The sequence below is a fragment of the Gallinula chloropus genome, assembly GCF_964237585.1.
Source record: "Gallinula chloropus genome assembly, chromosome: 5".
Taxonomy (NCBI): Eukaryota; Metazoa; Chordata; class Aves; order Gruiformes; family Rallidae; genus Gallinula; species Gallinula chloropus.
In genome coordinates this window covers 76,433,108-76,456,906 of record NC_140090.1, presented here as the reverse complement: position 1 = coordinate 76,456,906, position 23,799 = coordinate 76,433,108, and the positions used below count along the sequence as shown (strand labels likewise).

The 23,799-nt window shown below is 39.0% G+C and overlaps 1 protein-coding gene across 1 annotated transcript in view; it reads right to left on the bottom strand.

The window, feature by feature from the left end:
- Positions 1-22,474, bottom strand: part of WDR11 (WD repeat domain 11) — a gene marked incomplete at its 5' end in the record, with an annotated part of 42,846 nt that extends 20,372 nt beyond the window's left edge. Inside the window, 11 exon segments of the mRNA XM_084265421.1 lie at positions 2,448-2,532; positions 4,592-4,768; positions 5,682-5,785; positions 7,632-7,827; positions 8,735-8,849; positions 9,510-9,675; positions 11,541-11,727; positions 12,827-13,000; positions 16,587-16,740; positions 21,035-21,146; positions 22,389-22,474. Coding sequence (XP_084121547.1) covers positions 2,448-2,532; positions 4,592-4,768; positions 5,682-5,785; positions 7,632-7,827; positions 8,735-8,849; positions 9,510-9,675; positions 11,541-11,727; positions 12,827-13,000; positions 16,587-16,740; positions 21,035-21,146; positions 22,389-22,474 — 1,556 coding nt within the window.
- Between the last annotated feature and the right edge of the window lie 1,325 nt (positions 22,475-23,799).

Here is a 23,799-nt window from a genome sequence, read left to right as displayed (position 1 = left end):
TTTATTTACATCTCAAATGTTCTCCACTGCACTGAAGATCATAGAATGCATTAGGCTGGAAGGGACCTTCAAAGGCCATTTAGTCCAACCCCCCTGCAGTGAGCAGGGACATCCTCACTAGGATCAGGTTACTCAGAGCCCCATCAAGCCTGACCTTGGATGTCTCCAGGGATGGGGCCTCCACCACCTCTCTGGGCAACCTGCATCAGTGATCCACCACCCTTGTCCTGGATGTATTACCATCTCCTACCTTACCAGAATAGCTCCACTTGAAAGACTAAACAGGTATCAGACTTAGTTATTTCATGGTTCTTCTAATTCCACACAGTAGTAAGAACTAACTGCATTTCTCTGTATCCTGAAGGAAGAAAGACTGACCTCCTGCTCACAGCATCTTTCAGCCAGCACACATGCTGCAGTGTCCCTCTTTTTTCCCTTCACTTATGCTCCCAGTAGGAGCCTGATTGACTTTTCCCTGTGTGCTCTGAAGCATTTCTGTTGCTTCTTGCCTCGGTCTCCTAATAAAATCCAAATTCAACTCAAAGAAAATTATTTACTCACATAACTCTAAACAAAGAGTGAAATAGGTAAGCCGTAATCATAGACAAAATGAATATTCATCTTTTCTCATGAGAATGAGCTGTCTTAAATGTAGGACACAAAACTACTTCCCCTTACTCCCAAATAATTAAAAAAATAAACCAGTAAATGAGCATGTGAATTCATATATAGTTTCTAAAACTGAAAATTCAGACCCAAAAGAGTGGCCAGTGCCAGCACCTAGACAACTCAGTGTCCATTATTTTAGCACAGTTGATATGTAAAGGACAGTTCCAATTCCAAAGACCTTAGTTTTATTAATTTAAACTTACAAGGCAATGAAAACTCTGCTGGCCACCACATACAATTTCAGGGCATTCTCAATTACATAGTACAATAATGGAGCTCCCTGAAGGTGTGTTTTCAGTTAAAACCGAAACAGAGGCATTATCCAATCTATCTGCATTTTAGAGGTAAAGTAAGAATTCCCACTGAAAGAAAAACTGTTGCACTCCATGAATATTAATTTAAAAAAAGGCAACTTACTGTGCCTTGTTCTACATTGCTTAAAGCACTCCCTTGAACATGTAAGAATTATGCAGAAAGTCACTCAGACCTTTAAGAGCGTGACTGAGGAAATTTAAAAGACTTATCCAGGTAACAGATTATGACTAAACAAAATTCACAATCATTTTAATTATGTTCTAAAAACGTGATTTGTGAAGGGACTGTTCTCAGACAGACAACACATTCGAAAGGTGCAAAACCTCTGCAAAGTGAGAAGCAGTAATACATGAAGCCTAAATAAAAGATCAAGAAATACTTTTTCCCAAAGCATATTTCCTCCTGTCTCCCCATCTTTTTTTCTTTAATCTGTGATACATTAGTGGTGGTTTTAATTTTGAATTCTATAACCAACTTAATGAGAAAAAAAGCAGTATCCTCTTGTGCCACAGAACAGGACATAAAATAAGTAGTTAATGGTATGAAACAAAAAACCTCAAATGGTTCAGAGCAGAAAGGGAAAATCTGTTCTTACAGTACCCACTAATTCCACCACAAATGTGAATATACTTATGTGGGTTTTGGGGGTAGATTCAAAGCAGTTTCTATAAAGAACTCTTAGGGTTATCTATTCTCAGACATCTATGCTCATCTTATTGTAGAATGAACAATAAAATGAAGACCCTACCATGACAAAGGCTTCATGCCACAGCTCTAGTATAAATTTTTACTAGTGATACTACTAAAGACAAGTACTTTATTTCCTTGCTTAAATTTGTCTAGAAATATGTATCCAGCAAGCACCATCTTGAATACAATTGCCATTAGTTACCCAAAACATTATGCCATTGTGTAAACACAGGCACAGGGTACAACAGCTTTAAAACTGTCCCTTACTTAGGATGGATAAATACTGAGTCTTGTATTTGGTCTTTAAAATCTTTTAATGATAAAATTATTTTTACTTCAGTTAGGACTAGAACTGTTTCAATAGCAACTGAAGTAAATAAACCCTAGCATACAAAAGAGAATTATTTCAAAGGACAACCTGTGAGTCACAGCAGTTATATAAACAAGACACTAATAAAAAGTTTCTTGTCCTAAAAAGTCTTCCTTTGTACTACAATATATTAAAGAAACTGTAAGTAGTTGACATGCATCCTAGATCAGCAGACAGAGATACAATTCAAATATTTAGTTCAATATCATTTTCACTCTAATTCTGACTGTGTTACTGCTTATCCATAGCAAAGATACTATTAGGGTAGTCCACTCAAGCAGCAATTTTCTTGAGCATCTTTACAATGAAACAAGACACCCACATTACTAGTACAATGTTAGTTAGATGTTTTAATGTTTGCCTCCCAGAAGGATTATAGTAGGAATTAAAAGTAAAATCTTACTTGACTTCACACGAATGGATGCTTAACTCTTTGTGTAAGAGTCCACTTGTAAGATGAAACACCAAGACAGAGCCATTACTTGTACCTATGAAGAGTGATTTGAAAAACAAACAAAAAATACATAGACTGATTTTATTCTGCTGTTCCATACTTCACTGAAAATGCAGGATTTACAGAATTTTATTTTTTTTTACTATCTGTAACATACTTTGCAATTTTAGATAACATATTTTGATTTCTAGTGCTTAAACCCCAAATATTAAACCCTCTGAGGTTCTCTCTGCAGCTAGTGAAATCCACCTGGTTCAAGACATTTTCCTGAACCTACTTGTACACCTTGTAGAAAGGAAAGGTTTTTTTTTCTTTTGATCACTCAAGATGAGTAAATGCCTTACAGAATATTAACTGCTACCCACCAATAATTCCAAAGGAGAATCATGGGTACATTTTATAGAATCATTAAAAGTTTCTCATCCCTGAAATAACGAAATCACAAATCAGTAATTTAATAGCTATTAGTTTCAGTTAGAACAAAGACCTTCTGAAACACTAAAAGTTACAATTTTCTCTTAGGCACTGGGAAGACTTATGTTTCCTTCTCTTGAAGGGAGCTGTTGAGCTCCCTGAAGGAAAAGACCTCGGTGTGTTGGTGGACAGCTGGCTGAACACGAGCCAGCAGTGTGCCCAGGTAGCCAAGAAGGCTAACACCATCCTGGCCTGAACATGAGCTGGCAGTGTGCCCTGATGGTCAAGAAGGCCAACAGCACCCTGGCCTGCTCCAGGAATAGTGTGACCAGCAGGAGTAGGGCAGAGATTGCTCCGTTATACTCAGCTCTGATGAGGTCCTGTGTCCAGTTTTGGACCCCTCACTACAAGAAGGATGTTGAGATGCTGGAGCATGTCCAGAGAAGGGCGACTAAGCCAGTGAATGGTTTGGAGCACAAGTCCTATGAGGAACAGCTGAGGGATCTGGGCCTTTTTAGTCTTAAGAAAAGGAGGCTGAGGAGATACCGTATCACTCTCTACAACTACCTGCAAGGAGGGTGTAGAGTCGTGGGGGTCAGTCTCTTCTCTCAAGTAACAAGTGATAGGACAAGAGGAAATGGTTTAAAATTGCAACAGGGGAGATTTAGGTTAGACATCAGGAAGAATTTCTTTACTGGAAGGGTTGTCAGACATTGGAACAGGCTGCCCAGGGAGTCAACATCCCTGGAGGTATTTAAAAGGCATGTAGATACTGTGCTTGGGGACATGGTCTAGAGGTGGACTAGGCTGTGGTTGGACTAGGTGATCTTAGAGGTCTCTTCTAACCTAAGTGATTCTATGAGTCTGTGTAACACTCACCTTAGTAATCTTCCCCCTTCAAAAAGACAGAATTCCACAAAAATAATGTGCTTGAAGTGCATTTTTTATGTACTTGGAACAAAAGTACAGTCTCAATGTTAAATTAGTTCAGTTATTCTAGGAAAGCAGTGCTGCAGAAGCACATGCTTACTGATGCTTACATGGAAATGAGAGCAGCATGGAAAATGCTGAGTGTATCAATGGACCATTATCATAGTAAATGAAAGGATAAATAGGAATTTCCTAACATAGCACAATTTTTCAGGTAACATTACTTAAATCCAAGGCAGGAAAATAAAAATCCAAAGACTGTCATGGCTGCAAACTAATACAAGGGTCACTATCCCAGACATAGATACAGACTGCTCCTTGAGAGCAGCCCTGCTGAGAAGGACCTGGGTGTCATGGTGGATGAGAAACTTAACATGAGCCAGCAGTGTGCTCTTGCAGCTCAGAAGGGCAACGGTATCCTGGGCTCTATCAGAAGAGGGGTGGCAGCAGGGACAGGGAAGGGATTGTCCCTCTCTATTCTGCCCTCATGAGACCCCAGCTGGAGTCCTGTCAAGGCCAGGTTGGGCCCTGGGCAACCTTGTGTAGATCCAGGCCTGGAGGTTGGTGGCCCTGTCTGTGGCAGGGGGGTTGGAGCTCTGTGATCCTTGGGGTCCCTTCCAACCCAGACCATTCTACGATTCTATCCATGATTAGTTACACAGGACCAAAACCAGATTAATAGCTATATTGAAGTTTACTATAGAATATATTCTTTCCAGAGCAACAAATAAAATACTCCAGACACTTACCAACAGCAAGGATAGGCTCATACTGTTTGATGTTTTTTGTCGTAAGAGGTGGGCACATGCGGATAGCAAACGGAGGCAAAGGCAGTCCTGAAAGCAGCCCAGTCAGCAGAAACTTGAGGTGCACTTCTTGCAGAAAAGAACTTTTTAGCTGGTCTTCTCCTGCAATTGTACCTTGCCCTGCTTTAAAGTGAAAGCTCTTGTTAGTTTTTAATTTTAACTGGAAATGTTATGGAAAGTTATCAGGCACAGGAGTGCTACTTTCTCCAATACTGACTTCCTTTTCTAACAGAAGGGAAAAAAAAGGGGGGGGAAGAGGAAAAAACCCTAAACCAACCATTTCAGTCTTCTTCCAGAATTCAAGAGTAGCTTTTACTTATTTTTGTCTTTTTTTTTTAATGTTAGTTATAAGTATTCTAAATTTAGAAGACACAAGACCAATCAGAGACTTATGGAGCTATAATCCTAAACAGTAAAAAGTGAGTGCAGTCTCTCACTAGAAATACAATGAATTTACTCAGATACAATGATAAAGATGGGCAGAAGAAAGACACAATTCCACCACTGCAGACCTTCTGCAGTCAGCTGAACCAGTGATGTAAAGTAGGCACCAACTAATAAAAACTTGTACAAAAAACAAATCCAAATCTGCACCCTTGTGTCTCAGAGCAACAGTAGTCACTTTTCCACAAAAAATTAGCTTTAAAACAAAGACAGCCATCTTCATGGAATATTTCTCCATACTGAAGCGTTGGCTGTTATCTGTATTTCATAAAGACAGGATGTGTCAGATAAATTGTCTTCACCTGTTGAAGATTACTTTTTGAGAAATGAAGGAATTTTGGCCAAATTACATTTTAATTTTTCCCCCCCTCAGAGAAAGTGAACTTTGAACATTGGTCCTCAACATAAAATCCTCAGAAAGATTCATTTGATAATTTGTATTAGCAAACAAATTCTATTCTCTAAGAAATACTACTTAAATTGCACAGAGAATAATTCTAACATACGCAGTTCCTAAGCAACCCAAGATGTACAATCATTCAAAAACCCTAAAAATGAGTAGCAGTAGTATTATGAATTAAATTCTTACCTATCATGTTGTCTAATGAGAGGTCTGGAAGTTTATTTTGGAATGCTCCTACAGGAATGCCACAAAACGAAACTGGGGAATACAAAGGTGATGCACTTGAACTGCTGCAAAAGAAACAAAAACAAGTTCATAATATAAACTGCATTTTTTTTTTAAGCCTACTGACTTAGGTCCTCAATTGTGGTTTTTTTTTTCCTCCAGGTTCTGTTCTTTCACTTTTTGTACCATTTATTACTTGCAGAGTATTTTGAGATTACTCCCATTATCAACTTCCATGAAAAAACTATACAGAACTATACAAAATATAAAGTAACTTTCATCTTCCTTACAGAGACATTTGTAAGCAAGAGAGAAACAGACAGATGGATCTCTTGCTCCAAGCATACCTAAGCACTGAGTGGAAACTTTTAAACACTGTATATGGATGTGCAGAGCTATGTTAATGAATACAGCTAAGGAACAATCATAAGTATGCCAACATTTCAGAACAGATTCCCAAACTTGGGGAATGGCTTCTGTTAATCCATATAACCTTCTTCCATAGGCTCCAGATGATGAAGCCCATAAGTGAAGCAATGCCATTTACGATTGCCTTTGCATGTACAAAGCCACAACTGAAGCTTAGGGCACTACCTGTTTACAGCCTGGTGTGATATCTGTTCATCACTTTTTTGTGTTAATTTCCTCCCCACCCCATAACTGTGAAGGGGTTCCGGCACCTTCTCCATCTAAAGAGGACTCAAACAGCCCCTGCAGCCTTGTCAATGATATCTTGGTGTGCTGAGGACAGGTCTCTCTCATTAGCAAAGACCAAAGGCTACTACTGACTGCATCCAGCTGTATGCAAAAAATTCAGTTTTAGGCATGTACAAAGCCTTATTTCTTTATATTAATCTCACTTTAACAGACTTTGAGCTCAAATTTTAATTAAGACCATCAAATCCAGCAGGATCAAGAGCTAATGGAGGAAGACTCCTTAAAAATCCGTTTAAAGATTCCGTGCCAGCTAGAAATATGCTTTACTTTTCAGAACCACCCAACCATCTACAGAATCCTCTAGGCTCAGTGGTTCTTATATTATTATTACATTTTTCCTCATTATATAATCATGACCAAAAAAATCAATGTTTTAGAAATGAGCCTACAAATCCAAGAAGTAAAACCCAGCAACATGGGGATCTTAAACAGCTTTCCTGGATATATATCACAAAGAATCCATCTAACAGTATTTTTGGGAACACCAAGATTTAAAAAAAAAAAATAGAAATGAAGTCACTGGTGAGCAACAAAAGATCTATGATGAAAATCTGGTATTTCTGACATTTCAAAGTCTACTAAGAATGTCTTTTATGGCAGTAAGTTATGTATTTTATCAACTGCACATTTAAGATTTATTGCAGTAGAATGACCATAGCACAACTGAATTTTCAAAGAACTACACTACCTCATATAGCATTTTCAAAGACTAAAACTCTAAAGGCCTTGTGTATAAAAATATTGCTTATGCCACCATATTCCAGTCTGCTACTGTGCAGTTTCACATTGCCCTGTATCAAACTGACAAAAACATAGCAGAAAACCTTTCCCTTACTAAAAGAACAGCCCTTACCCAGCCTCATTTTGCTGTCCTTCCAGTCATGATGAAAATTTCTAACTCCCCCAAAATCATGTGAATATTCATTCCCATCTTTTGTTTCCTTATTACAACCACTCAGTATGAAATTATTTTTTAAAGAAAGAAGTGTAAATACAGTTGTTCCACGTCCCTGAAGCAGGAGAACTAATCTGGATGTTATATTATGCTGTTCTTCCTTTCATTCATACCAATGCACAGCACATGCCACACTACCACACACCCAAGAGCACTGTTTTTAGAATACAATTAAATACTATGCACCACTTCTAAATGTAACAGATGGAAACTTGGATAAGAAAAATAAATCCCATTACCTGTTACGCAAATTTCTGCCAGAAACACTGGATTTTAGTTCCCAGATCATTACCCTGCCATCACTGACTATGAGAGCTGCAGAATTCTCATTCACTGGGCAACACACCATACTGAAGGGTCGAACTGTTTTTGTGACCCTGATTGCATCACACTGACTTCTTAAATCATAAATCAGCTCTTGAACTGGGTCTGGATCTGTAACATCAATGTCCCACAGAGGACAAACAATTAGAATGGAAAACATTTGATGTGATCAATCAACAGAGGTAAAGTTGCAGAATGATTGAGCTCCTTGGTTAAAATCTGTATGTTTCCTGTGCAACAGTTAGAAAAAAATATTCAAAAATACAGCACAGCTTGTCCAAAATGTAATTTTGCCTTTAAAATATCTTATGCCACATGAAGCTTGAAAAAAGCTAGAAAAAAATTACTGTCTCCTATCTGGGCAGGAAGTAGATCTGCCAAAACTCATTTGGTTTATTTGTAAACCTTGAAGCAAGTGACATAGCTCACTAGAAATTACCAAACTTTCAAAACACAAAACAAACAAAAAAACCCCAAAACAACAAACTTAGTTACATTTCCAGAATTTTGTTCTCCCTTATTTTTTCCAGGCCCCTCCGTTATATTTAGGTCATTCTTAGTAACCTTTCATAAGAGAAAAATGTTTAATAACTTAGACTTTAATCTAAATTTAAGTGCCTCTCTTAGTTCTAAAATTGATTATTCAAGTGACCAAATCACTTCCAAAACCTTATCTTTACCTGAAAAATACATTTTTTCTTTAAGATAAAAAGAACAAACAAAACACTTTTTATTTAAAATTTTCTTGCATATGTGACTGTTAAGCCACTTCATAATTTAAGTATTGTTCAGTGATAAAAATCTTATAGGGCTATTAGTATATCTTATTTTGCAGTAAATATCAAGGAAGTAAAAAACCAATTTTTGGGAGAATTACTTAAATTTCATGTAGAAGAAGAAAAAACCTAACACTGCTGTAATTCACCATCCTGAATGAGGCCTGATGGTTAATATTGATGATAAAATATTAATTATAATTCCTCAAATTCATTTCTGGAAATTTTGACACAAAACTAACCTGGCTCTTCATTTGGAGTTCCAGTTATACTGCAGTTAGATCTGCGAACTCTTAGAGTTATACAACCATTTTCATGTAGGCAAAACAACCCATCACGCTGGAAACAGGGAATTACCTGGGTAGAAAGACACCACATCGTATCAGGTTACCAAAATGTTATCCTCTGCAAAGCACACTTGCAAATGAACATGTAATTTCTAATCTACAAGCAAGTCACTAATATTAATGCAAGACTTCAATGAGTAAGAAAATAAATTAACTTGAGAAATTCATTGAAAACTTTTATTTGAGCTGTTTGCTGATTTGAGGTGGGTTTTTATAGCAAAGCACTCATATATATTCCTTTTAGTTATCACTTTTTATTAAAAAACAAAAAGAATCTCACCTTTTTTATTATCACAATTCATGATTCCAAGAGAATAAAGATGTTTCAGTAAGACCTCAGAGTAGATTTAGCTGTCTAATTAAGCAAAGGCAGATGCTCAGAGAACTAATAGTAACTTGTGTGCAAGCTGCTTAACCATTTGAGAACAAAACCTCCTTTCCACATGCACTGTTTCCACACCAGTAGCTTCCATAACACCACAAAATGAAATGTGTTTGCTGCAGAACTCAGAAAACTAAATTAAACAGTACTTGGTTCAGAGGACATTTTCCCCCCTAGTGAGCTAACTTCTTTTCATCCTCTAAAACTAATCAGAACACAACTGTCACGGACTTACACGTGATCTTAATAAGGTACTACAGAGATAGAAACCAATTCTATGTTCATTACCTGCAGGAAAGGCACACCTGTTCTTTCAATTGCTATCACACCCACTGTCTGATTCACTTCCAAGTCAAGAATCAAAATTTCTCTGGGATACAGTAACAGCATGTAGTTTCTTTTGGAAGGCAAATAGGACAACTGAAGACAGTCGTTGAGTGTTACAGATTCAGCACTGCAAAACATCAGGTAGAAACTTTAATCAAGTTTCATATCAACAAATACTTCAAGTTCAAAATAAAATGAGCAGCAGAAGTTTTCCTGCAGCTGCTTTTATTCAAGCATTCCCTGTTTCCATTTAATTGCTACAGCAGTGCAGAGCATCACTGACCTTCAAATGACACAGTCTGCTGACATTTGTCTAAATTAGATTATAGAGTAATTTTAAAAATAATACGTAATTCAGATGAAATAAGTGTAATTCTTACACATCTCAAATACAATGCAATTCAATTATGAACAGTGCTGGCTGCCATGACATTTACTGGTTTTCATGGGAAATTACCCTTAAACACAGCACTTACTTCAATTTTTATATTATTGTGCATATTACTTTATTTTGAAACGAACAGAACTAGCCTATCAAGAATACCAAACTCCAAAGAAAGTAGCAAGGAGTAGGAATGCTTATCATTTTGCTGACTGTTAACAGGAGACTGGCTGCAAGGTGAAGAGGTTCATTAGGTACATTCAATCCAATTAATTATATTCAAGTCACTTTGAAGAAAATTATCCTTATGTGCTCAGGTTTGAACGTCTCTGAACATATCATCCCTTTGAGTGGTTTGATTTTCATCTCATTTTACCACACACTAAACCCTCCTTATAATCTTCTTGAATCTCACTGTTTGCTTCTGTATTATTTATCTTTTCTCTGCCACCCATTTCCTGGAAATCCTCTACTCATTTTTCCATAAAGTTCCCCTAAACTAACATAAAACCACTGCTGAGAATCTTTTCTTCCCTTTTTCCCCACTTTTTAGAGAAGACTATCATACTCTTTGTAATATTAATGTAGAATTTAAAATGCAACCAGGATAATGCAGAAAAATGGAATATTTTCCAACCAGCTGTTATTTCTGAGCATACAGCATATGCACTGCCTCAGCATCTACAAATCTGGTGTTCTGTCCAATGCAGCACAAATTAGGCATTATAGAACACAAAATAAGATCTTGCCCTTTAACTTCACATCACATTTTGTTTGATTAACAGAGAAAGCATCATGAAGTTTCCTCCTCAGTTTGAAATTTAAACACCTTATGAAAACAGTATAAATTTCCTATCTGCACTAATTTTTGGTGTCATATGCTGTTAATGTAATCTGATTAGTTTGAGCTCAAATTCTCTCAATGCTTGAGAAATACTTTCAACTCAAATAGAAGGTACATAAACAAAAAAGAAATACTCCATGTAAAGAGTGTGGTCTAGAGAATTTCTAACAAAAAAATAACCTCAAAATACAACGACTTCAGTTTTAAAAGCACAGAGAACAGATAAATGTATAAATTCTAATTTAATTTGTACACTATTTAAACTTTAAAAACACCTCTTACTGCTGTACCAGGTACACCATCAGAATGACAACTCTTCTCAGGTATTAGTACTCACAGAATTTTTATTCTCTCATTCTATCCCTTCTCATTCCACAACTGAAATGAATTATTTTAGCTTGTTTTCATCTTCCCCCCCTACCAAGAAAGATGTTTCTGAATTTCCACCTGCATGAAAAATGTTAGCAAAGGGAAAACATGATGACATTAACTTATGTAAAACATGCTGGGATGATATGGCTGGTTTTATGACCAGAACTGGCTGAATGGCTGCCAAGGTTATATCCTCATATAATGTCCTCATATAGGACATCCAACCATCTGCCCACCCCCATGAATTTTCTTTTTAAAAGCTAATTATCTTACAGACTTTATTCTATAAATCCAGTTGTCTCCAAACCATTACTTTAATCTCAATCTCTATCTTACAGGCTTTTATCTATAAAATATACAGGTACACAAACCATAATAGATATTTGCAACCTACCTTGGTTTTTCATTGCTGATTAATATTTTTACTTTATCAAGGGCCTTTTTGGCTCCTGTTGCAGCAGCCAGCTTGTTGTGAGAAGGACTGGAATGGGGACTAGAGATGTAAACTTTCTTCCCTGAGCTGGCAGGTGCTTTGGAAGGAGTGAAGTCAGATATGAACACTATTCCTTCACTGGTGAGCACTGTACCGAGACAAACAATATTTATTACAGCAAAAGACAATCGATAACTTAATTGTGGTGTTGCAGCTTAATGAAGTTTTGGTGAGAACTGCTAATAACTGCATTGGGTAGAAAACATACAATTCTAGACAACAGGTACCTCCTACTGAAAGTTTCAGATGGCCCATCACAATTAATTATAGCCATAAAACTTGATTTTTCAAAATTAAGTCCATAGTAAAAAACCACTGTGGGGATTATTAGCAGAAACCTCAGTTATTCTCTCTCATCAGCAGTTCTTTAAGCTTCACAATGCAGCTAGAAGGCAGGGTTGACCAAATTGGCTGTATCACCCTTTTTTGTTCTCATGTAAACTGTGGCTCAAAGAATCATTAACTCACATTATTTATGTTGCAGCACCAAGATTCAGCTAAGCTGTAGAGATGTAGAGAAGATTTTACTACATGTTTATACAAAAAAATAGTGGGTTTTTTAAGTTAAATAGTATAGTAGATTAAAAAAAAGACAACTAAAAACCCTGGAAACTGCGCTGTCTCATTACAGATCAGGAATGATCAAGCTAAAAAAAATAGCAACTGTCTTCTTTCTCTTGTTTCTTTCTGCTAAAATTACAATAAGTCTACACTAGACACTTCCCCTTGACATCTGAATAGCTTCTGAAACTGATGCTCACATTCTGTCCTTCAAAAAAAATCCTTTCTGTTGAAAATACCGTTTATTCTTGGTCTTCTCATCTCACTGGATTCTCCTCCAGCATCCATTCTTCTAAAGCTTTTTGTGTCAGTTTTACAGGGCACTCTATACTTGGCTTCCTCTAGCTCCCTATCTCGATGCTTTCCACTTCTTTATTGAGATCTGAAAATAGTTTGAGAATAACTTCTCTGCTTCTCTGCTTTTCCCCTCCCCTCATACAATGGGCTCTTATTTTAGAAGAACCCACATTGGCCAAAGGTTCCCCTGCCTTTGTTTTGAGATGACTCCCTGGCATTAATGACATTGTCTCCAATCCATTACTTTAATCTCAGTATTAACATTTCAGTTTAACATTTTTCCTGGATAGAGATATTCACATCATGCTATTTTATAGATGCAAACTTACAAGCTAAGTGTGATGGATCAAAGGGGTCAAATGAAAAAGACAGAATATTTTCAGCATAACTTTTCTTCCAAAGCTTGGTGCCTGTGTCTGCATTCCACAGCACGATATAGTTAGGAGGATGAATGGCAAGCAGCAAATCTCTAGAAGCATCTTGATTCCACAGCCACTGCATGTCTGTCAAAAGGAAGAACAAACAGTGAAATTCATTTTCAAGAAAGGTTTGTTGTATTTTAAAGCTATTTTTTCTTCTATTATACTTTGTCTTCAAAGAAATTTTTAGTGACCTGTTAGTAACAAGACATTTTTATTTCAAAATTCTAAAAAATAAGTTCCTTTTACAGCCTGAGTCATATTTTTAACAAACAGCAACACACTGTGTTACACGTGTCCACACACAGGCACACATCCCATATCCGATGTGAAGAAGTCAGACCTTCTCACACAGCTAATTCCTACCTGAAGCAACATACTATATTTTACAGAACCACTGAGGAGTCAAAATGAAAAGAACCATATAACTTCCCAATTAGTATCTGGGATGACACCAAGAACCATACACCATCCCAAATGAGTATCTGAGGTGGTATCAGTTATTGAACCTGGAAACAAAAGTCTTCTCCACTTCAAATACTGTACAGTCTGAAGACTGAAATGAAACTAAAAGTACACACCCTCAAGAATACAAGTATGGTACTTCAAAGCTAAGCTCAGTCTGAAGAGGTAAGTTTGCCAATCATCAGGACTGGGCATCATTTAAACATTCAAGATAAAGGCACATAAAAGCCTCTGTTTTGTGTCAGTAAGAAAAGAGAGCCACTCAGTTACTTGAAGAGAGCTGCATTACAGCTACCTACATGCTCCCTGGGGCAGGGTTAGACAACAGAATGGGTCAGGCAGGCATTGGATAAAATTCCCCCTAGTCCAGCTCTTACCATTCATCTCATAGCCTCACCAGTTCACAGCTTCTCTATGGCATATTCATTTATATTAAGATGTCAAAAAAGAAAAATATTTCCTACCTCAGCTACTCTTCTGTTTTACCAATTCAGCTTTTTCACAGCTGGTAAATGCTTCTCACTGGGGTTCAGAGGAAAAAAAAAACAACAACAAAACAATCCAGCCATGTGTATCCTAATCAGTTACACTGTAAGTTAACAAACTGTTAACTCCTTCCCAGATGAACACAGTTTGGATGAGATAAAAAAAGAGTGCCTTGCACTGAAGCACCAAGCTCCAGCTGTTACCCTACAAAGCTCTTGTAGATAATACTCAGAGAACCAGTGGACCACTCCTGTGCTCCATCTCTCTATTTGCACTATTTTCTACAGGCTTGTAAAAAAAACAGCCAGAGGCCTCAGAAACAGATGGAAAGGAAGAGAAGCTGCTTTTGCTAGAGGTTATTGCTGAATCAAATCAAGGGCTGAGGACAGAAGAGAATTTTAATTAAACCCAGCAGATTGGAAAGTCTTCACTGGGTCTGAAAACCTGGAGAGATCTTCCCATGGTATGGTCAGAACTCCACCCATCATTTGGTGACTTTGTGTCAGCATTAAATAAAATGCAACTTGTAACACACACAAGGAGAAATAAAATTAATACAATTAACTGCAGTCAATGGAATAAATTTCAGTGCCCCACTATCAGTCAAGTCTGTACATTTACAATACTGAATCTACTTTCACAGGTTTTACAAAAACAGAGTAATAACAAAACCCAAAGATCCTAATTTTCATAACCAGGCTTTCATATAAATGGGACACAAAATAAACATCATGTATAACACAAGCATCATCACAAGTTTCAAAACAGTCCAAATAAACTACAAATTATTCTTAGAAACTCATGGTAGTTTCTCAGGGGGGTGGGGAAGCATACTAAAGTAACACACAGCAGAATATGTAGATGCTGCTGTGCTTGCAGAGTTACTCCTCCCAGTTAATTCTGAACAAGCCAGTCTGATGCTGGAAGCAGAGCAATTAAAAAAAGCTCACCAGAGTCCAGTGCTCCAGCCAGCTCTTAGGAGTGGTTCCAACAGAGAGAAAGGTACCTCCCACAAGTAATTAGAACAAAAAAACCCCAAGTTTTAAGTAGTAGGGGAGTACCCACTATCAAATACAAACTGCACCAGTTGAAGTAATAGTAAAAATGAGAGCTTGTGATGCAACAAGAAAAGAAGTCCAGATCTCATGAGTTCCTTCTCTGGGTTCTAACCACTGCCATAACTTCTTCATTGATGAAATAGAAGATGCTACCTGATGAAAAGGGAACACTTGACAGATGACACTAGTAGATGAACAGAAAGAAGCAAGGAAAAAGACAATTAGCCTTTTCCAATTTATTCTCTTAATTGTGTTATACCTGGCCAGTGGCTACATTTGCTGTTCCCTACCCTTCATCAGACCAATTAAGAACCCTGACACAGAGGTCAGTACTATCTAGACATTTCTGCCTCTAGCATAAGAAAACAGAAACCCTCTATAGCTTACATCATAAACACATAGCTCCTTTCTCTAGACTTTCGTTTGTTTGTGTTTTTGTGGGATTTTGCTTGGGTTTTGCTTTTAGCTTTTACTTCCTCCAGAGACTTGTGAAATATCTGAATGAAACCATGATTTTTTTTTTCCAGGCTAAACTGAAACACAGGATGTTCTACCTGAACATGAGGGAAAACTTCTTCTAGGGTTACAGAGCATGGGACAGGCTGCCCAGAGAGGCTGTGGAGTCTTCTCTGGAGAGATTCAAAATCCCCCTGGGCACCTTCCTGTGCAACCTGCTGTAGGTCATCCTCCTTTAGCTGGGTGGTTAGACTAGATGATCTCCAGAGATCCCTGCCAACCCCTGCTGTTCTGGGAATCTGTGATAAAGAAACTTCAAACATGCAACTTCCCAGAACTTCCTGGGTAGAATTTATTGGGTGTTTTTCAGACCTTCTGAACTGCACCATGCTACCATCCACAAAACAAAATTAAAACCAGCAAGTACCACTGCTGAACTGTCTTCTGAAATGAAATCTCAATTTCCTCTCTTGACTGTGTTAAACCTTACTGCTTATGTCCATTTAATTACACTTAAAACCTAATCCACATGTGGCACACACAGTTTCAGGACTTTCTACCACTAATTCCAACTACATGTGAACCCTATCTTCTTTACAACCATCTTCTATGCTAAAATTTAGTCACTTTTCCAATTTAATATTGCCTTGCAAAGAAAAGCCTCCCTGCTCCTATCAATGAAGTAAGTGCATAGATGGTCAAAGAAAGCTTCTCTCTAGTTACACTGCAAAATATGTAATCATCCTAATATATTTGATCAGAAGCAGCTACATAATGTACTCAATACTTCTGAAATGATATATGCACAATCAAAACTCTTACAGCAATGTAATACTGTTAAACTACTTTACCACTAGAGATGATAGTAACTTTCAGGTGTACCATAAACCGTACTACATCCTCAACTGAAAAGCAGGAAGATGTTCTTGGCACTGTAAATATAATATTCTCAATCAATAACATTAATAAATATAGATTGCAACTTTTTGTAGGAAGATCTTGGAAAAATATTACCATTGTGAATTAAATCTCACAGCAACCCTGCTGGAGACAGCAAGTCTTAGATTTACACAGAAAATGAGAAGACAGAGCAAGTAGTAATCCCAACAGCAAAATTCAAAGGCAGAACTGTGAAACCTAGGTGATGGATCTGTAATGATGCTCCATGAAGTCGCTTGCACACAAACATCATGCACTACCATTACCTTGAATTGGTTTTGTGTGTTCCTGTATTTCACAACGAGCTGTTCCTGTTGCCACATCCCATACAATTATCTTCCCAGTAACATCAGCAGAAGCCAAACGTAAAGAGTATGGGGAGCCAATATTGTGATGGTAATTTTCTTTAGCCCATTTAACCTGAAGATCCAGATGAAAATTGGTTAGAGCAAATATATATAACAAAGACACTGTATTTCATATTTTTTTCAGATGGATAAAAAATACTAATTAATTCAACAAAAGAGTTAACAGTGAATAGCATGTGTGTAAGTGTACTCTGCAACTACCATCAGCTGTGGAAATTTAAGATACATGGCAAATACACTGCGTGACTGCACGGTTGATATTTTCAGATCACATATATCAGCACTCCTTGTTCCTGAAGGTAACTACAACAATCCATAAATACATGCTATACATTTAAAAAAAGAAGTATTCATATAAATAGAAGCAATTAAAGGGCAATGTTTAAGTTTCTGTGCACATCTACAAACTGACACCCACTGATTGCCACACAGAAGTTGAAAATTTACCAGTCAACTTTTATATACACCCAAAACCACATCATTTTCCTCATCTGTCAAATATAGTACCTAAGGAAGGTTATAGTCTTTCAAATATACGTTGTCTCATGTCAAGCTATTGTTGACATTTGCTATCTTTCTGGTCCTTTTCAGCATGTTGTCACCATTGATTTCCACATACCACTTTCTGCATTGGTTTTTCAAGCTGCATGGGCTCTCAAGTTGGCAATACTTATGAAAACTACATGTCTCAACCTGAAATATTCTGTCTGCAAGTGTCCCAAGACTACAGGAGATAACTGTCTTCTTTCTTATCTATTCAATATGTATTTTCTATGTGCTTTGAATATGAACTTCTGCCCCCAACAGAGACTGAAGATACTAACAGGTTAAAGAAACCTTAATGCTAAACTAATGGGGGCTTACCCACTGCAAAAATGATGCTGTGTGCTGTCACAGTACCTGACAGAGAAAGGGTGAGGCCAAACACACCACTTTTTGCAAATACTGAAAGCATGACATTAAAAAAAAATACAATTCTCATTAAGCATCATGAAGTTTGCAACAATTCAGACTACTGTAGCTGCCTTTGCGCTACCCTTCTCTGAGGTGTGAGCACAATCCACCTCAAAAGCCTAGCTGAATAAATTGTTACACATGCACAGCAAGCAATCTTCAAAGACCTCTAGCTATAAACCCAAAGTGCCTTCCTTCCAGAGTAACAAAGAACTTTTAGGAGAGTTTTGAAGTTTTACAATTCCTGATTCCTTGTTGTCCATAAAAACTACCCATGAGGAACCTGTATGTAGTTATTAAAAAAGGAAGTAATTATAGAAACCTCCAAAGCTATTTCTTCTTCAGTTACATAGAAGCAAATTCCAAGCCTGGAAAACATAATTTCCCAAGGGAGCAGCTGTCACCAAGTTATGAGCAACAACATGGAGACCTTTAATGTGATCAGTCTCAACCAGAGCTCATGCAGTGGTCTCACATCAGGAGCCCTCTTTTCTCATTGTAGTCACACTGCTCCAACAAAGTCCCCACACAGGACCTGATCCCTCTGCTAAAAGACATTTTCTTCTTCCTCTACTGGTCACTGCCTCTCTACCCTGACTTCAGAATACAGGAGCATTGGTCAGAAACAGGAACCAGATTATGAAAAATAAAAAACCCCTTCACTTCTATCTCACCCAACTGAATGAAAGTGATGACAGCTGTTCATTAATGTATCAGTACATGAAATTTCAATTTTTGATCCTAAAATTCTTCATGTAATTACGTTCTCTTTTGTAAAAGTATTCTTTCAAGTACTCTGTAAACATACAAAAAAAACCAGATATAATCCACTCTGGATGAGGTCATGAGTAACCAAAAAGTACTATCTGGGCATAGGGAGATCTGACATAGATCCATTTTCACTGAAACCATTACCTATTCCAGACAGTTATGACAGTCAAAGGCCAGGAAGTATTTAAAGAACAGCAGTTAAACAGACTGCAGAAGGATTATGAATCAGTTGCTACTTTCTCTCCTGTTTTATTGCAGATAGTGGTGTGCTTTGTGGTTTTTCAAATCTGTGTTTGGGGAGAGAAGATCTCCTGCAGGCTGAGTTTGCTGGTACACACCTCTCTGACAGAGTTTAAGTCAGGCACACACAGCAGACTTGTTACCAACCCCCTCCAGCTTATTTACACTCTTAGCATTTACAAACAAAATACCCATAGTCAGTGGGGAACTGAAGGAAATTTCATACAAATGCATGTAAAGGTATCTACAACGATCATGGTATCATCATAATTTCTGGTATAATGTCTACTTCCTGAAGCAGAACATAATTTCTCTTCATTCTGCCTCCTCATAAATTAGTCATTTTCTTACAGTCCATTTCTATTAATAAAGCACCAGCTGGTGGTTTTGAAAAGTTACCTTATAAATTACATAAAATCTATTTAGACTTCAGCATTTGGTTTCCTATTGAAATCACATTACCTCTCAAAGCTAGTGGATGTAACTGAAGCACATTCAGATCCTATCGTTACATGGATTAAAACCTAATTTTGCTACAACTCATCAAGCTAAGTGGAATTTTAAAGCAGAGTCATCATTGTAGCTGCTACCTCTGTATCACTTACATTTTCTGCCTCCTTTTTTTTTTTATGCAATTATGAACACTAGAGTTGATTTTGTTATTTTAAAGGGTTGCCTACAGACAACCAAAGCTCTGGGTGTGCTTATCCACACAGGCTGCCAAAAGGCAAGCAAAGATATTGATTCACAGTGCCACTTACTCTGCAGCTGCCGCCTTGTACCCACCTTTGCTCTGAGATAACTGAGAAATAACCTCTCCTTACCAAGAGTCAGCTAAGTCACTTCATACTTGTCACCAGAGACACTATTCATAACAGCAGCAAAAGCTTAAAATTGACAGCACTGTTTGGGCAACCCTAGGCATCCTCAAACCTCACTGAAAGATTTGAGCAACTAACACAAACATGCTGGGAAAAAAAACAGGTTTCAGTCATTTGTGACATTTTAGCATTATTTTGAAACATGTCACAGCACAGAAGTCTCAAAAAAAATTACATAAAATATCTATTTTTAATCCTAACCCTTTAGCCTTATTTTGTTCCAGTCAGTTTCAAAATTCTCTCTAATCAAGCAAAACTAATTCCTAAACTTTACAACTGCTTTGAAAAGCTATTGTGCCATTATCTATATGGCTCTTGGCCAAGAGCTTCTATGGACCTATGTCAGCTTTGCCCTACTCAATATTTTAACCCAGGAATTGAACAGTTTATTTATTATGATAGAAAAAACATACTAACTGGACTTTGTAGCATGGAAATACTACCACCTGTGCAATTACTGAATATGCTGAAATTTCAAAACCAGTCACCAAAAAAAATAGATGATCTTTAGTGTGCAGAAAGAGAGCATCAAAACATGATGGCTCTGAAATTGGTAAATTATCAAACCCAAGAGAAAATAATTGTGTTTGGCACTTTAAAATATCAGAGTGGCCACATCTGTCACACTATTAGTGTCTGTTTAAAGAGAATTACACGTGGGGGAAAAAAAATTGTGTGCAATTTTGAGAAGGCACAGTCAACCTTTTTATCTTACAACAAAAGCAAACGAAAAAAATTCCCCTATATAAAATCTATTTCACTTCACAAATTACTGACTGCCTTCTAATGTAGCATTTGGGCTAAAGGTTATCAAACATTACATCTGCCAGCCAAACATTCCTCTAAACCCTGACTGAATCTGTCATCCTCCACAGTCAAAGAAATGATATATCAAAGAAATACATCCTGTTCCACACTTGACCCAAAGTCAAACTCTGCAATTTCAAGTCAAGGACCTTCAAAGAAAAGCACAGGTACCCTTCACTTAAGCTTAAATTTTAGCCCTTTTTTAATGGCTAAAATAAATGTTCAGTTTTGTCTGCTACTGTTCCTTTTCTATAGATAAGAACAGAAATGAAAACTTAAAAGTAACTTTCTTGTCCAGTGTTGCACTTGTTACCCCCACAACAAGATAGATCTGCTACAACATTGACAAAGAGAATCATCTGGCATTTTGTGATGTTCTTTTGAAATTCTGTCACCTCAAGAGCTTTTTTAGAAACATTTTGTCTGTGTTCTATAACACTACCAAATGTTGCTAGATATTCTATCCATTCTGTGTATTTTACCCCTTCTATAAAAGTTAGCATCAACTTCAGCTCAAATTTTAGCTTGTATGGTTTGATTCAGCTGTAAGAGAGATCAGGTAAAATATGGGTATTTTATAACAGATTTTATGTAGAAACCAAATGTAATATAATGTCAAGCATTTACAGTGATTTAGAAAAATAATATATACACCAAAATCAAGTAATATACCTTATAACATGTACGTCTTACCTTGACAACACTAGCCTTGTGTCTTTCCAAAACCTGTAAAGTCTGAGCAGTATTGGCATCAACAATCAGCACAAGAGAATGGCATCCATATGCAATCAAACCTTGCCAGCCCCTAGAAAAGCAGACAACATCATCAAACAAGCAAAAAGAACCAGAAGCACCTCACATCAAAAGGGTTTTTTCCTCTCAGTTGAATGCATGCCACTACACACAAACCTTAACCAGCAAAAACTGTTTGAGAACATAGAACACTTTCTAGTTGCCATTGCTGCACCATCAGCTCAACCATTTGCTGATGTAACCCTAAGTCACCCCAAAGCACCTCTCTGTGTCCATCCATAAATTTCTCTTCCATAAACTTTATAAACAAGCATTATAAATATTATAAAGCATTTTATAAACAAGCAGGTAAAGCAATAAATTAATTACACGATTAATTGCACCTCTGGGATTTGGGAGGGAGGGGGTGATACAAAAAAAAGCAGCATGTAAATAGCTTCTGCAGTAATGGTGAAAATCTGCCAAGGGCTGTCTGACTTCAAGAGAGGTTAATTACAATTATACAGCTATGGTGAACACCAAGTAAGTGGGAAAAGTTGAAAAACTAAGTTTCAAACTAAGAACTTCAGCGTGCTTTTAAGTTCACTGCTTTGCAAGCTGTCAAACATAAAGGCCACAGTTTTGGAACATGACTCTGTTCAGCCCATTCCTTTCCTGTCCCTAACATTCAGCAGCATCAGGGTAACACTTCACAGGATAGTTGGGAGAACTCATTGTTCAGAGCAACGAACACAAGACCCAATGTGCGTACTGCCTTTGTGCATCAAGCCTCAAAAACAGAAGTAAAAACCACAAGAAGCTGCTCTGGTCTGTTCACTACAACCAGAGGAGCAGAAGGGACAGGCCCAGGCTCCTCTATGGCCTGACAGCTGGACCGGCCACAACTCCACCGGGCTCCTTCCCTCCCTGCCTGCCCAGCGAGGAAGGGGGACAGGACGGGCACACCAGCAGCTCGCAGCGCCTGGCAGAAGAAGGCTCGCCTCGGGCACAAGAGCACAGCATGCCCGTATCCAGTAACTAGAAAGGGACCCGACCCTTCGCCGCGGTCAAGACGAGAGGACGCGGGGGGCCGTACGAACGTCCTGGTAAAGCTGGGGCTCCCCTGCCTGGGGGGCAGCGGGAGAAGACAGGGCCGGGCAGGCAGCGGGAAGCGAAGCCCGGCCCGCGGCTGAGGGGAAGGAGCCGGGAGGCGCCGCGGGGAGAGGCCCAGGACTCTTCCACCGCCCCTCTTCTCTTCCCTTCCCTCTCCGAGCCCGGCAGACCACCACCGCCCGCCCGCGGCCCGGCCCCTCACCAGTCCGCCGCCCCCCTGTTCGGCGCGCTGAGGGCGCCCGTCAGGGTCCGCGCCGGCAGCTTGATGTTCACCGTGAAGCGCTGCATGGCGAGGCCGGGGAGCGCCGGGCGCAGCGGGGCCGCCCGAACCCGGGCAGCCGGTAACCAAAGGCACCGCGGCCCTCCCCAGCACCGCCGCGCAGGAAACGCCGCCTCGGCGGTGCCGCCGGTCCGTGCCGCCGGGGTCCGCCGGGGCCCCGCGGCTGCTGAACGGCAGTTCCGGGCCCGGCCACGCCCGCCAGCGCTCGGAGGGCCTACGTCGGGCCGCCGCGGCAGCCCTGCCGCGAGCAGGGCCTTTCAGCACCGCTGCTGCCTGTCTCCCGCCACCTCAGGCACCGGCCCGCGGTGTCTGGTTTCCAGCCCGCCCCGCGGAACCTCCGCGCAATCCCAGACGAGCCGCCCTGGCCTGGGGGCAGGCGTTCTGCCTCGACGGCTGTGGGTCACACTGTCTGGGTGGCGGAGAGGCAGACACCCCCGCTGTTCGGGGGTTCGTCCCTCTTCAGAAGAGACATGGCTATTGTTTATTTGCCAGGTTTCTAATTAAAATGATGCCACTAGATGGCCAGAGCTGGCCGGATCGTTTCTGGCAGCCCATGTTTGCACTGCCGCAGTGTCACTCTGGCACAGAAGAGGCAGCAAGTGCTGTTCCTCTTTTCCTTTTCCCTTTCCCCCTTTCCTTTCCCTTTCCCTTTCCCTTCCCTTTCCTTTCCTTTCCTTTCCTTTCCTTTCCTTTCCTTTCCTTTCCTTTCCTTTCCTTTCCTTTCCTTTCCTTTCCTTTCCTTTCCTTTCCTTTCCTTTCCTTTCCTTTCCTTTCCTTTCCTTTCCTTTCCTTTCCTTTCCTTTCCTTTCCTTTCCTTTCCTTTCCTTTCCTTTCCTTTCCTTTCCTTTCCTTCCTTCTTTCCCCTCCAATTGAATTTCTGCAAGTTAGAGCTAAAGAAGCAACCTGCAGCTGATGTCTCTTCCAGCGCCCTTCTAAAGCAATCTACTGTAACAGTGCATTGCTCAGTAGCATCTTCAGGTCACACTCATATTGGAACCTATGTCTCAGAGCTTCTTTCTCCCCAAACCTCTCTCTTTACCCTTAAAAGCTGAAAAATCCTTTTTTTTTATGAAATAAAGGAATTTTTTTTTTGTTCCCTTTTCTTTGCTACATTTTGAGGACAACATGATCTTTCTACCTTCAGAGATCAGTTTTGCAGGAGCCTAAGCAGTCACTAACCTCATTAGTTTTAGTTATTTATTGTTAATTCTCAAGGGTTTTTTCTCTGTGTCGTTGCACATCCTGCTGCTGCTTAATGTTTTCAGAGGGCTTTGGTTATTTGCTTGGTTTGTTGGGTTGAGGTTTTAGAAGAGGGGTGCTTTGGAACTTCCTT